The 14,506-nt window shown below is 52.0% G+C and overlaps 1 protein-coding gene across 3 annotated transcripts in view; it reads left to right on the forward strand.

Moving 5' to 3' along the window:
• The window catches only part of Prmt8 (protein arginine methyltransferase 8), a 109,356-nt gene extending 95,070 nt beyond the window's left edge, over positions 1-14,286 (forward strand). For 2 of the 3 annotated variants that reach the window (XM_045139699.1, XM_045139697.1), the window contains exons 8-10: positions 2,853-3,003; positions 12,496-12,617; positions 13,352-14,286. In XM_045139699.1, the coding sequence (XP_044995634.1) occupies positions 2,853-3,003; positions 12,496-12,617; positions 13,352-13,435 (357 nt within the window). In that variant the 3' untranslated portion in view covers positions 13,436-14,286. Of the gene's footprint in view, positions 1-2,852; positions 3,004-3,272; positions 3,478-12,495; positions 12,618-13,351 lie in introns of those variants that run through there. The other variant, XM_045139698.1, reaches the window with a different exon arrangement.
• Positions 14,287-14,506: the final 220 nt, after the last annotated feature.

Raw genomic sequence — 14,506 nt, forward strand, 5'->3', positions numbered from 1 at the left:
AGGACTCGTTTAGATTTTCCCTCGGTAATGTACAGCTGTGTACATACGTGGGCATGTGTTCTGAAAGGGAAACGGTGATAGGAAAAAGTGCCCAGGCTAATAAAATGCTGGAGGCACTGAAGGATGTAGAAGAAAGAGCTGACATAGAGAGACTGTGGCCTTACAGAGAGCAGGGGGTGAGAGGCTATGAAGGAGGAGAGCCTGGAAGGAACTCTGTGCCTAGTGGGTGGGTGAGCCCACCACCCTTTGGTGTGTGTCAGACACTCCATCATACACCAGAGACAATTAAATTCTGCTCCTTCCTCCAAAGGGCTCCAGTCTAATCGCAGGGTTTGAGGATAGAGGTGATGAAGGGACCCTTGAATAAGAGCCAGAAGCCTGGCTGCCTGGTGGCAGAAGGATCAAAATGGAAAGAAAAAGGTGGGGGGGAGTCCTGGAGAGATGGCTTAGCGGTTAAGACATTTGCCTGCAAAGCCAAAGGACCCAGGTTCGATTCCCCAGGACCCACGTTAGCCAGATGCACAAGGGGGCGCATGCGTCTGGAGTTCATTTGCAGTGGCTAGAGGCCTGGGTGTGCCCATTCTCTCTCTCTCTCTCTCTGTCAAATAAATTAATTAATTAAATAATTTTTTTTAAAAAAGATGGAAAAAGGGTGCAGGGACCTCAGAGAGACCCCCAAAGGAAGAAAAGCTCCTGGTTGCTTATGCCATTAATGGAAATACAGGACCACGAGGCTAACTCTGGAGTTCTGAAGCCACAGGACATGGACAGTGTGTTTCAGGGAGGGACCATGCGTGCTGAGAGGTCGTAGGTATAGATATTGTACCTAAAGCAGTTCCCAGCCTGGGGCAGCGGCCCAACCCACCGCCAGCTCCTGAGGGAGGAGTCCCTGAGGTGGCGTGATGGGGTGGGCGGCCAGCAGCCGTGGGTTCCTGGAGAGCCCTGCATGCTGGGGGGTCCTCAGTAGAAGGGTGGTTTGCATTGTCCTCTGTTTAGAAACTACAGGATGACAGGGGGGCTGGAAATCACGGCTTGGGAGAAAGAAATGTGAAGCCACGGGCAGTTCACATAGTAGAATAAAGGCTTGTGAAATTGAACCAGGCTCTTGGCTTGTCCTGTGCGTGGGAGCCACATAGACTCCCCTTGCTCCCAAAAGCTCTTGATGGAGCATGCGCTGCCTCGCAGGCAGAGGACCTGGCGTCCAGAGAGGTGGCCTCTTAACAGGAACGCTGCCTCGGCTTTATTCTATCTACCGTGTGCTCTTTGACCTGGGACCATTCTCCGGTTGGTTCTCATACTCCACCTTTGGGTTCCAAAACATGGGATAGATCCCGCTGAAAGGTACCTCACCAGGGGCTCCATGTAAGCCACCCTTCTCCTGACCAATCCCCAGAGTGCATGGCCTTCCCTGGTGGGTGTCATGGGGGCTCACGCAGATCCCAGTGGGACTGTGATCTGATTGGCTCCTGTGACTGTTTCCTTTCTGTTACATCGGTCTCTTTCCCTTGATGCGTCCTGGCAGTAAAGAGAAAGAAAAGCCATGTATGCGGAATCAGTTTGTCTCTTTGCTGATCTTGCCTCCGGTCTCTGAGCACCCTTGGAACCTCTAGGTAGACAGGCATTTGGCTCATATAGAGTTTACAGGATAATGATTCTGTTTATACTTATTTAATAGACAGAGAGAGAAAGAGGAAGATAGAGAGAGAGAGTAGGTGAGCCAGGGCCTTTAGCCACTGTAAACAAACTCCAGTCACACGTGCCCCTTGTGCATCTGGCTTACGTGGTTCCTGGGGGCTTGAACCTGGGTCCTTTGACTTCGCAGGCAAGCGCCTTAACCGCTAAGCCATCCCTCCAACCCTAAGATAATGGTTCTTGCTCCACACCCCCACCATGCAGAAGTTCTTTCCTGAGTCTCACTGACTTGTGTCTGGGACGGTCAGTCAGCATCCTCCCCGTGCAAAAGAACAGCACGCGGCAAACCGTCTTTCCATTACATTTGCCCTCATGCAACATCGATTTTCAGTCACTTTCCAGCTGAATGTGGGAGAAGTATTGGTTCTTTGTGATCCATGTTCCCCAGCCAAAGCTAAAAGTTTTCGCTTTGCGTTGCCCCCTCCCTCCTTTATTTACTTATTTTTTTCAACCTGCCCAGCCTTGTTATAAATGCTTGGCAGCCCTCCCTTTAGCTATACGAGCTCATCCCTCCCTCCCCACCAAGGTAATGGAAGTTCCTGTGAAAGAAAGGGGGGGCAACCGCATCCTCTGGTCCATGGGGCCCCCAGAGGGCCTTCGGAAGACAAGGATTGCTTTTGGGCTGGGTGGCTCTGGGGACCTGTGTCTGCCCTCCTCAGAGCTCATTGCCGGGCGATGCTGATTACTAACCACAGCGGGCCACACTTTGAGGATGACCCGGATGGAGGTAGCAGTTGCTTGGCACGCCACTCACAGCTGCCCTGCCTCAGTTTACCCATGCCAGGTCTCCACCATCTTTCTCGGTCCCAGTCTTCCCCCTTCCCTCCCCTAGCTGAAAGGCTTACATGATTCTGTTCCCCTAGGGTTTTGGTTAAGTCCCATTTGCTTCATTTCCTAGACCACCCTGTTTAGAGTAAAGGGGAGCTAGTCCACCTTGCACTTGCCCCCATGAGGAATCACGATGCCGGGGGCACTTAAGGGGCATCCTAGTTTTCTCACAGCTGGGATCACTTACAGGGGAGTGGGAAGACCTGGCAGTCACCCCCAAAGTAATGGCTGAGCATACTTTCCCTAGGGGTGAGGCTCCTGTGTAGGTTCCAGGGCCCCCGCCCCCCCAGGGGTGTAACGTTCCGGCTTCTTTTTTCTCCCCCGGGCTACAGGAAGTGGACATTTATACGGTGAAGACGGAAGAGCTGTCCTTCACATCTGCGTTCTGCTTGCAGATACAGCGCAATGACTATGTCCACGCCCTCGTCACCTATTTTAATATTGAATTTACCAAGTGCCACAAGAAAATGGGGTTTTCCACAGGTGAGCTCTTCTCTGGCTTCCTAGACCTCTCCCCCCCCCCTCCACGCGGCCCCAAGGCTAACCCCAAGTGGAGGGAAAACACTGACCATCAGTCAGGGCTCTCTGGCTGGACCTCACAAGCTTTCCCCGGGTCGCGTGTCCCCACACAACATTGTGGCTGTCTAGGAGGAAGGTACACATGACGGCGTTGGGGTTCCCAGAGCTGAGAGCCAGGGTGGGTGTAGCCAGAGTCTTTCCCTGACCTGTCCCCCGCCCCCCTGGCTCCCTAGTGCTTCTGATCTCCCTTGAAAGAATTCAAATGACATGCAGAGCGTCATGCAGACAACAGGCGGAACAACAGAAAAACACAAGACCCTCTCAAAGGTGACGGTGTAAAATGACTAAAGGGGCCATTGTGAAGGACAGCACTCCCAAAGGGGGAGTGGACAGTGGTCCCGAGAGACCATTATGCCCGCGAGGTAGGCTTTATGCTACTAGAGTCCCTGGAACAGAGAGCTGAGAGCTTCCCAAGATGCACTTTCACTCCTGTCCAGAGATCTCTGCTGCCTCAGTCCATTTACCGTTGCGATAACAAGACGTGTGAAGCTGGGTAGTTTATAAAGAATAAAGATCCGTTTGACTCACGATTCCAGAGGCTGGGAAGTCCCGGGACCATGGCGCCGGCCTCTGATGAGGGCCCTGGCGTGACGTCCTAACACAGCAGAGGGTCTCACAAGGTGACCCAGTAAGCGTGAAGGAAAGCCTGCCTGGGTCACAGTCTCCTTCCACGCAAGCCCGCAGAGCCATCCCCTCTAGGAATGGACTCGCCTGTCCGCAAAGGGCACCATCGCCCTCCCGTCTCTCATGCGCCACCTGTCAGCGTTGTTGCGCTGGGGACTGAGTGGCTAAAGCTTGAGCTGTGGGGAGCACATTCCAGCCACTTCACTCAGGCTCCCACCGGGCCTCGAGAGGGGCCAGAGGTGCCCCCTTGCCTATACTTAGCCTGGCAAGAGGAGGATCCGTGGCCAGGCCTGGTCCACTTACCCACTGGGGGCTCCTCACACCTCTCCTTGCTGAGCCTGCCCAAGCCCTGTCCCATTGCTGCCGCACCACAAAGGGCACATTTGGGGGGGGGGGCTCTCCCCCCCACAGAGCCCTGGCCTCAGGGAACCTCTTCAGTCTCTGTGTAATCTTCCCAGTTGTTAACCAGGGGCGTGACATGCAGGTGGGGGAGAAAAGTCACTTCCGGGAAGCTCTTTCCTTTCCTCCTGGGGTTCGTGCGCTTGGGCTGCCATGGCCAAGGGACACAGGCTTGGAGCCGTTTGTGGGCTTCTGGAAATTGCCAGTGTGTGTGATCCGTATGTGTCAGGGGAAGAGTTAGTTCTACCAGAACTTGAAGATATGATGACTATGACCCCATTTTACCTGTGGACAGAGAATGGAAGAACTATCTAATTTTTATTTTTTATTTTAGAGAGAGACAAAAAAAAAACTGGCAGAGAGAGACAGAGAGGGAGAGATCATTGGTGCAGCAGGTCCTCAACCACTGCAATAGAACTCCACACCCTTGCGCCACCTGGTGGGCATGTGCGACCTTGCGCTTGCCTCACCTTGGTGCATCTGGCTTACGTGGGATCTGGAGAGTCAAACATGGGTGCTTAGGTTTCTCAGGCAAGCACTTTAGCTGCTAAGCTGTCTCTCCGGCCTAAGACCTGTCTAATATTACCTGTAGGGGCCTTTTAGCCCATCCTGGTGAAAACTTCCTGTTTGCAGAACACTTTGTGATTTTGCTGACTCCGTGTTTTGGGAACAAGGACAACTGTGGTCATCCCAGAATGCTGGGAACAGAGTTTGTGGTGTCTGCTCTCCTGTTGTTAGGAAGGTCGAATATTCATCGATAGTTTCAAGCTGCCAGCTTTGTTTTGTTTAAGCCACTATCTGCACCCACTGCCTGAACCTGGCACACAGAGCTGTTCTAATACAAGTTCTGCAGGCTGCGGCCTCTGGGCTCCTACGCAAAAGAAATCACTTGGAGCCCCCCCCCCCCCCCGGTTCTGTCGACTCGCCCAGGCTGCAGCTCAGCTCCTCAGCACAGGTCACTCAGGACCCGGAAACAGGTGACGTTGGTGCCAGCAGGTGATGGTGCCAACACTTATGCAATTCTAGAAGAGTTTTTTTAAAATTTTTTTCTGGAGCCAGTATTCCCTGATCACCAAGACCAGGGTCTTCTGACCTCTATCAGCCAGGAGAGGCATAGTGCTTCCTATCCTGGTTAAAAAAAAAATAAAATAAAAAAATCAAAAACAAAAACAGAGACCTTCCTGGTCCATGCTATGATCAGGGTCTGCCCTCTTGGGAGGGTAATAGATGAGCGCAGTTTTTCTTGTCAGTGGGCAGGAGCAACCAGGAAGGGGTGATGAAACCTCTGTGACCTGGGAAGATGCATGAGGCTCAGCCTAGCAGTGGAGGGAAGGAGCTGCTGGAGGCCCAGGGGTGGGATTGGAAGCCAGGTACAGAGTCCCGTCTCCAGACCGTGGTCATCCAGAGCCTGGCCGCTTGTGAACGATGAGAAATTCAGTGGACGGGGCATTCTGGGAAAAGCCTGGGCTCTGGCCCTGTGGATCCCAGCAAGGCTTACTCCTCTTGCGATGATGACCTTCTCATAATTCCTGACGCCGAGAGGCCACCCTGCTGGACCGCTGCCTAGAGATGGTTCCCTGGCCCTAGGGGTTGGGATGAGTTTCCAGAGGGCCCCACATGGATGAGGCTTGGTTAAACTCAAGCCGAGATTCAGTCAAGACTGGGGACATTCTGGGTCAGATGACCGTAGACCAAGCTGCCTGAAAGATGGTATGGACTTGCTTTTACAGAGGAAGCATGGAACCTCCCTGCTCCATCCCCTTCTCTGTCGGCTGTGATCCTGCCATTAGCCCACACAAGCTGAGAGCCCTCAGGAAACCCACGTGGGAGCTCGCTGCCCCACCTGGGTGCCACTGAAGTGCCATGCTTCCTCCTCTTTGCACAGAACCCCCTAGGGTGAAGCTCCACAAGGGAGCTTGAGGGTCCGACGAGGCCCCCTGCTTCTGGTATCTTGGCACAGCGTTTCTCAAAGTGGGGTCCCTGCACTGGCAACATCAGCAACCCCTGAGAGTTTGTTAGCATTGCAAGTTCTTAGGCCCACCGACTTGGAAACCCCAAGAGTCAGTCCAGTCTTCTGGGTCTTAGCTGTGGTGCCCGAGCCGGAGAATTGCCGCCCTTGAGTAAGACCACCTTGAGCAAGACCGTTGAGCATGCGGCAGAGGCAAGACGGACTTGGCTTCTGGAAGGGCCAGCCCATCTTGTCACCAAGGTGTGTCCTCTACGCCCACGAAGATGTGACCCCCCTGGCTGACGCTGACCTCACTGGCCAGCGACATTCCCCTGCAGGAGAGGAAAGCATGTGCCCAGTCGGTCTCTTGGCCCTTGAGAGGTCGACATGGGATTGGTTTCTAGCATGTGAAAGACTTCTCTGCCGGATCACAGCTGGTTGTAGGTTGCATATGGATTATCTGCACGCCAACAAACCACATAGGCAGAGTAACTTTTAATTTTTTTAATTTTTATTTATTTGAGAGAGAGAAAGAGGCAGAGAGAGGAAAAGAGAGAGAGAGAGAGAATGGGCACACCAGGGTCTCCAGCCACTGCAAACGAACTCCAGGCATGTGCGTCACCTTGTGTATCTGGCTTACTTGGGTCCTGGGGAATAGAACCTGGGTCCTTGAGCTTTGCAGACAAGTGCCCTAACCGCTAAATCATTTATCTAGCTCTTTTTTTAAGTTCTCAAATGCACATAATACAATTAATATTAGTTCTTGGTTCAAAATACACTATCATTCATTTTATGGATTATTTATTTATTAATATAATAAGGACTTAAGAGCCGAACACTTCAGTAAATATGATGGAAATGAATTATTAATTAGAATGCAGATCAGTAGGATGCAAAGAGTAACTAGAAATATATTTACTATTATTTTGACTAGAATGTAAATACGTGAGTTGTTTAGTAATAATCATTAATTAAATTATACATAGCAACTCAACTATAAATGCATGATAAAGAAATGATATAAGATTACACTTGTAATTAATACATGTGAATAAAATCATTCCTATTCACAGAGTGAACCCCTGTGAAGTCACCTCACCTCTCAGTGGCTCAGAATTCACCTCTTCCATGTCTAGCAACCCCACCACCCCACCTAGGGCTTCTGGGTGGATGTTCTCCTAAATCTTGCATTCTCTATTCCCTTGCTATGTTTTTAAAAAGTGTTAGCGCAGGGCTGGAGAGATGGCTTAGTGGTTAAGCGCTTGCCTGTGAAGCCTAAGGACCCCGGTTCAAGGCTTGGTTCCCCAGGTCCCACGTTAGCCAGATGCACAAGGGGGCGCACGCATCTGGAGTTCGTTTGCAGTGGCTGGAGGCCCTGGCGCGCCCATTCTCTCTCTCTCTCTCACTGTCGCTCTCAAATAAAAATAAACAAAAAAAAAATTAAAAAAAAAAAAGTGTTAGTGCAGTTATGCACGTGCCTAGACCAGGCACTGCTTGGTGGCTGCGGAACTCAGTGGAAGTGGGGCCCGCCCATTGTGGCCTCTCCCACTGAGCCCCAGGCAGCCGCAGCTGCGGGGACCCACTCCGAAGCAAATCGCATATTGTGCAGCTGGGAAACGATGCCTGCTAATGACTCTGGCAGCTTTGCAGCTCCAGGCAGAAGCTGTCACAAAGAGGCATTGGGTTCCAGGCTCTGCCAGCCAGCGGCACAGCTGTCCCCAACCCCTTGGGCACATTCTCGGAGGAGGCACGAGCGGGGGGTAGGTGGGACCTATCTGGAGGCTCTGAGGTTACTGAGCAATGCAGGCAAGCTGCTTGGTAAGTTCAAAAGGCCGTGGTCCTGGGAGGAGCAGGCCTGGCTTCCAAGTCCTGGTTTCGCCAGGAATCAGCCAGGAGGGTGCTTTCAGCGGCAATGACCTTGAGCTGTTTTTCAAGCTCTGACGGCCTCTTTCCAGATTTGCCACCCTGTCATTCTCCCAAGCAAAAGGGACTTTTTAGTATAGTCTTAATTCTCCGCAGAGCTTGCTAGCTAGGGCATATCATTCCAAGTTTGCAGCCAGGAAAAAAGTCATTCGATCCTACAAAGAACCACAGATCACTCAGCCAGTGGTCAGTGAAACAGGAAGGCCAGATTCTCCTCCCCCTCCAAAGCACTGGGGTAGGGGGGAGCTTGTGTGTAGGCTCCCGTTATTTGTCTATAGAGCACCCTGTTTCTAGCCCCTCCCCAAGACCATAGTTGTAACCTTTGTGCTTGGATCACTGTGTACACTATTCCCTTCTCAGGCTGTAGGATCTATAGGGGGAGGGCGCAACGGTGGGGTGACAAACTGCATTCATCCCGGTTGGTTGCCGTTTCTTGAATTTCGATCACACCTCTCATTTTACAGGCACCCCAAGCAAGCTCATGAAATGCATGCCCATACTCCAAAATAGAGGGTGGGAGCTGCCCATAGTCTAGAACTCCGGAAGCCAGACGCGTGGCTCTGGAATATTCCAAGAAGAAGGGCATCTGTGTAACCAGGGAAAGCTGAAACGCAGCGGTACCAGCCTGGTGGTTGTGGCAGAAGAGGAAGGAAAAGCTGGCTCGCTCATGGGAGTTCCGACGTCACCCACTCCCGTGTGCTGACCCCAGGATGTTTCCCAGGATGCTCCAGACCACCGGGGCGAGGCAGCACCCTTGTGTAGGTGTGGCATCCCGTTTGTGGATGGATGAAATCACTCACCAATTTATCTAATGTCGAGTACCAGCTGTCGCGGCTCAGTAGCCCCTAACATGGGTCTGATGTGTTATAGTTGGGATGCTCCTCTCATTTGTCTCAATTTTTTTCCTTTTTCATTTTTTGGGTTTTTTTTTGTGGTCTCGCTCTAGCCCAAGGCTGACTTGGAATTCACTCTGTAGTCTCAGGGTGACCTCTGGCTCCCAAGTGCCAGGATTAAAGGCGTGCGCCACCACGCCTGGCTGTATTTTCTTTTTTTAATTTTATTTTTGAGAGACAGAGAAGAAAGAAAGAAGGAGAGAGAGAGAGAGAGAGGGAGAGAGAGAGAGAGAGTGGGGGGGGGGAAGAGAAAGAATGGGGCACCAGGGCCTTTCAGCAGCTGTGAATGAACGCCAGACACGTGCGCCCCCTTGTGTGCATGTGTGACATTGCACACTGTTAGCACTCTGTGTCCGGCTATGTGGGACCTGGAGATTCAAGCATGTGTTCTTAGCCTTTGCAGACAAGCGCCTTAACCTTCAAGCCATCTCTCCAGTCCTCGTTTGTCTTTTAATTAAGGATGTTTTGTTTGGCGAACAAAAGGGAGAACTAGCAATAACTGTGCCAGGGGAACAGATGTGAATTATGTGTGGTCACTTATAGCATCTCACCTCGCCCTCACAAGACCCCAGAGGTTAAATAGTCCCGTGATAGTCACATGATAGCCTAGGAGCCTCCGGGTCACAGTGGAAGACTGTGCAGAGAAGAGACCGGAACCTGGCCCTGTTGTTGACTAACTGTATTTCTCAGCATATTTACCCAAGAGAAGGCAGGAGAAGACACCCATTTCAACCATGGGGGCAGGCTTTGTTTCCTGACAAATTTATTCCCTTTTCCCACCACCACCTCCCCCCCCCAAAACTGATGAACTCCAGCTTCTTGGAGCAGAGCCAAGTTCCCAAATTCTGATGCATTTCAATTAGCAATAATTGCACCTCAGATAAACCTCACTGGCTTTTACTTCACAAAGCTTTTAATGTTTTGTTTTTTGTTTTTTGTTTTTTTACTTTACTGGACGTGTCAGTGGAAAACTTGGATTGAAACAATATGTTGAGACAATCAGATCATGGCTGCTGGATCCACTGCGGAAATGAGATGTTTTGGGAGAAGTTCTTACCCTTTAGGTGTTGATGTCAAGGAAAAAAGAAATGATTTCCTTCACATCTAGAGATGGCACTTTTTTGGGGGGTGGGGTGGGAAATCCTTTAGAAGAAGCAGGCTCTTGTCCTTACTGGCTGGCTAGTCTGAGTCACCGATGCTTGATGCCTGGGTCCTTGAAGGCATCTGATTAGGTCGCGGGGTGGGGGTGGGGGGCTGTGTCAATCCCCTTGTCTCGAGGTGTTTAGGAATGGATGAGACACCTGTCTAAGTGGGTGTAGGTGGTAATGGGGGCGAGAATGCCGTCACTCTTGCTCTGACACGCTCCTCACACAGCCAGAAGCTGTCTCCTGACAATTTATTTAGAAGTAATTGGCAGGAAGCGTGCTGGGAGCAGGTGGTCTGGGCTTGCAGACGGCAGCATGCCTTGGAGGCTGGGTGTGTGTTGGGGGTGGGGGAGGTGAGGGGTGTGTCTGAGGATCCAGGATCTGTGAAGCACAGGCTGTCCATCCTGGTCCTGTGCTCAGGCTCTGCTTTCTCCTGTGACCTTAATTCCAAACATGCACATCGAAGGCTGTCCTGGTCTCGGTGATCCGACCGCTGACATCTGATCAAGCCAGCTCACTGCAAAGATCACAGAAGGGGAAAAATAAATAAATAAATAAAAGCCCCTTGCAGCCATTGAAATAGATCATGGGGTTCTGAAAGATCTTCAGGGACTCCTCGTTTGACTTGGTGCACGGCAGCTGACGTGCCCTTTCCCACGGGCACCTCAGGTGACTCCGTTTCTATGACCATGAGGCAGGCCAATGGCAGATCTGGCACCTAGCCATTCCCAGCAGCTAGCCTTTCGTCCGCTCCCAAAGGCACATGGAAGTCTTTTTGGCGTAATAGCTTTTGACTTTCTGGAAAGCCTCTGGTGTCCTTCCCACAGGTCATCGTCATTTTAGCAAGGAGGAACGTGTGCTGGAGGAAGGGGAAGGGCCTGAGCCAGGAGGAGCTCGCTACAGGGCACGTCTTCCACGAGCCCACTGCGGCATCCCAAGCACCTTTGGGGTGCACAAGTCATGATGAGGTGCCTGGACGTCGGGGCTGTTGCTTTTCTCTTGTTCACTCAGTGCTTCTGACCTGAGTGTTGCAAGGAGACGGTGCTGAGCGATGGTAAGCCAGGCTGTCCTGGCCCTGCCCTCTTGGAGCCACAGACGTTATAGAGTGGGGTCAATGAATTGATTTTGAAGCACGCCAGGCACCATGATGGTATGAACTCGGGATGTTACCAGAGGGCTGAGTCCAGGTCTGAGTGGCCCAGGAAGGCTGGCCTTACAGTGTGGGGGTGCAGGAGGCAGCGAAAAGAGAGACACAGCCGTGCTCCAGAGGAGTATATTCCGGAAGGCGCCTGGCACTTAGATAATGTTCCGGAGTGGTAAGGAGTGTGGCAGTGAATGTCCTGGTGGTTTTGGATTACACCGGAAGAGTGAGGAGTAAGAATCATTTGTTTTTGGTTCCCTTTGGAAAGGCACAGCTTCATGCCCTCCCTCCCCACCCCCCAGCAGGGCTGGGCTAGGGTGCTGGGTACAGTTCCAGGAGGAAGTCCCAGGCAGGGGAAGGACGGAAGAAGAAGAACACGGGATGTCAGTGACCCAGAAAGCTGAGCTGTATAGAGTTTTTTTTTTTTTTTTTTTTTTTTTTTTTTTTTTTTTTTTTGGTTTTTCGAGGTAGGGTCTCACTCTGGTCCAGGCTGACCTGGAATTAACTCTGTAGTCTCAGGGTGGCCTCGAACTCTCAGCGATCCTCCTACCTCTGCCTCCCGAGTGCTGGGATTAAAGGCGTGCGCCACCACGCCCGGCCTGTATAGAGTTTGCATAAACGATGCCATACATCTGTAAATGATGGAGCGTGGACGGCCCGTTCTACACGTCTGCCTTTCTCCACGTGCAGAGGGTCTTTACTCTATTGAACCAATTAAAACAGGATGGGCTGGAGAGATGGCTTAGCGGCGAAGGCGCTTGCCTGCGAAGCCTGAGGACCCAGGTTGGGCTCTCCAGGTCCCACGCAAGCCAGACGCACAAGGTGACGCACACATGTTCACACAGGGTGGCACACGCATCTGGAGTTTGCTTGCAGTGGCTAGAGGCCCTGGCATGCCAATTCTCTTCCTGTCTCTCATTTTTAAAAAAATTAAATAATAAAAAAAATACAGAAGCAATGTGAGCTGTTGAGGGTAGCTGGTGGGAGGGTTTGTCAGTATCCTTCCCCCACCTGCCACATGTACCCACATGTATGTAACATGAGCTCCACATGGATGTAACACAATCCTACCCCCATAGCTGAAATCGCGAATCCCACTGAGCTGGGGACTTGCTTCAAGGAAGGGCGCTGGGTTGAATGGGAAGCTCTCTGCTAGGACTTGGACTGAGTGCCGGGCGCAGTAAGAGAATGGTGGTATGTGCGTGGGTGGAAGGAGGGGTTCACTGCGTGCCACCTGGGATGCCCACCCAGCTCCAGGCCTCAGCCCTTCCTCGGGCCTCACCTCTGACTGTTTCCTCTGCTCGTGCCTCCTTCCCCCCGCAGCCCCTGATGCCCCCTACACCCACTGGAAGCAGACCGTCTTCTATTTGGAAGACTACCTCACTGTCCGGAGGGGGGAGGAGATCTATGGGACCATATCCATGAAGCCAAATGCCAAAAATGTGGTGAGTGTGAGGACCCTCTGTCATGCTTAGGGTCACGGAGAAGGGGGGCGTGGGGCACCGAAGGGGGAGGCTGGCTCCTGGGGAGCTCCAACACCTACTTCCCAACTTTAATGATCTGTACTCAACTGGAGAAGTTTCTGGGGAAGCAGAGAGTTACTCTATGCACAGGTGATGGAGTTTAACAGGGGCAGAGGAGAACACCATCATTGACCCTTCAAACTCCAGTGAGGATTCTGTGGTTCTGTGGGTCCCTATAGATTCTAAGGATTCTGGAGGGTTCTGTGTGTCCCTATAGACTCAGTCTATAGGCCTGCTCCCGGCTTCTCCTCTGGGAGGGCCTTGGGGAATGGATGCTGTTGTATAAATGGGTTCTACCTTATTTGGGGTGAGCTGGGCTAGAAAATCCGAGTTGTATTCCCTAGCTGGCCTGGTTCTTTCTGAACAAGCCCTGGGTGTGGTGTCCCTAAAGTCTGCAGAACCTGTGAGCGTTCGACCACGGAGCATTCAGACCACGTCCGGGTTAGCCTCCAGGATGATATCGCAGGGACTATTTAGTTACATGAAAACAAGAAGGACTAAGTTAGAAATCAGCGGGCAATGGGGCAACAGAATGAGGACCCCTTAGCTTGAGAACACGGTGGCTACCCATTCTTGTGGCTCCGGGAGGAGGCCTGAGCCTGGGAAAGGGGCTGAGACCGCCTTACCCACACGCCTGCTTTGCTTTTTCCTCACAGCGAGACCTCGATTTCACAGTAGACTTGGATTTTAAGGGACAACTGTGTGAAACATCTCTATCTAATGACTACAAAATGCGTTAGCGCGCGCGCGTGCGGGGAGTTTCAGAGAGCGAGAGAGAAAGGGGACTCTCACCCCACTCTGCCACGCCGCCCGAGGGAATGCTGTTAACGGGACTCCACACTGGGAAAACCAGAGCTTTCTCCTCTGCCTTGAAGACTGGTGAACTTGCCAGGGCCCCCATGGACCCCACCATGACAGACAGCCTCTAGCTCTTCCACTCCGCCCCAGAAGCCCTTCATTGAAGGGTTTATTGCCACCAAAAAAAAGAGCCATCTCGCGCTGCAGCTGGGGCTCCGAGGATGGAACCGTACCCCTGTACCCCCCTTGTCCTCCTCAACTGTGACTCTCTGGACCTTCCAAGTTTTGCATGCTGCAGGCATCTAGGACAGTTTGCTTCCACTAGAACCTGGAGACGTAGTGTCTTTGATAGTATAAGCCAGATTTCCTGTGTGTGTGGTGGTGTGTGGCGTGCTTGTGTGGGTGTGGGTGTGCAGCAATATATTAGTGTATTTACCCACGAACACCTGTATATGCATGCATATACAATTACGTGGGTCCACTCGGGTGTTCATTCTGAGGGGTGTGTGTGTGTGTGTGTGTGTGTGTGTGTGTGTGTGTGTGTGTATGTGTGTATGGGCGTGTGTGTATAGACTATATACCTACTCTCAGAAGAGTTTCTGTTGCTTTTGAATAGGAGTTTGTTTTGTGATTAGTTCTCCCCTTCCTGATTCCTTCACAGATGTGACTCAGCTAGGAAACACTGTCTGTACTAGCTCCGGTCTCCTTCTGACTAGACTGCGGCTCTGAATCCTGAGCGTGGTGCCTGGGCTCTGCGGCACTCACTCAATAAACACATGTGAGAAGAAAGCGATTGGCTGCCTGTGTTCCTGCACCCTGGAGTTGGGGGGGGGTGTGTGAGGAGGTCACGATGGAATAGGAAAAGGAAGGGTGCAATCCCTTGCTTGTGTTCCCAGCGTTGGCTTGCCACGGAAGAAGCCACAGGGAAGTCGGAGCCAGCTGAAGGGTATCTGTCCTGCAGGCTTCCTAGTTCCTTCCCTAAGGTAGGAAGGGCCTAGAACTGGGGCTGGGGG

Source organism: Jaculus jaculus, chromosome 23 (genome assembly GCF_020740685.1).
Source record: "Jaculus jaculus isolate mJacJac1 chromosome 23, mJacJac1.mat.Y.cur, whole genome shotgun sequence".
Taxonomy (NCBI): domain Eukaryota; kingdom Metazoa; phylum Chordata; class Mammalia; order Rodentia; family Dipodidae; genus Jaculus; species Jaculus jaculus.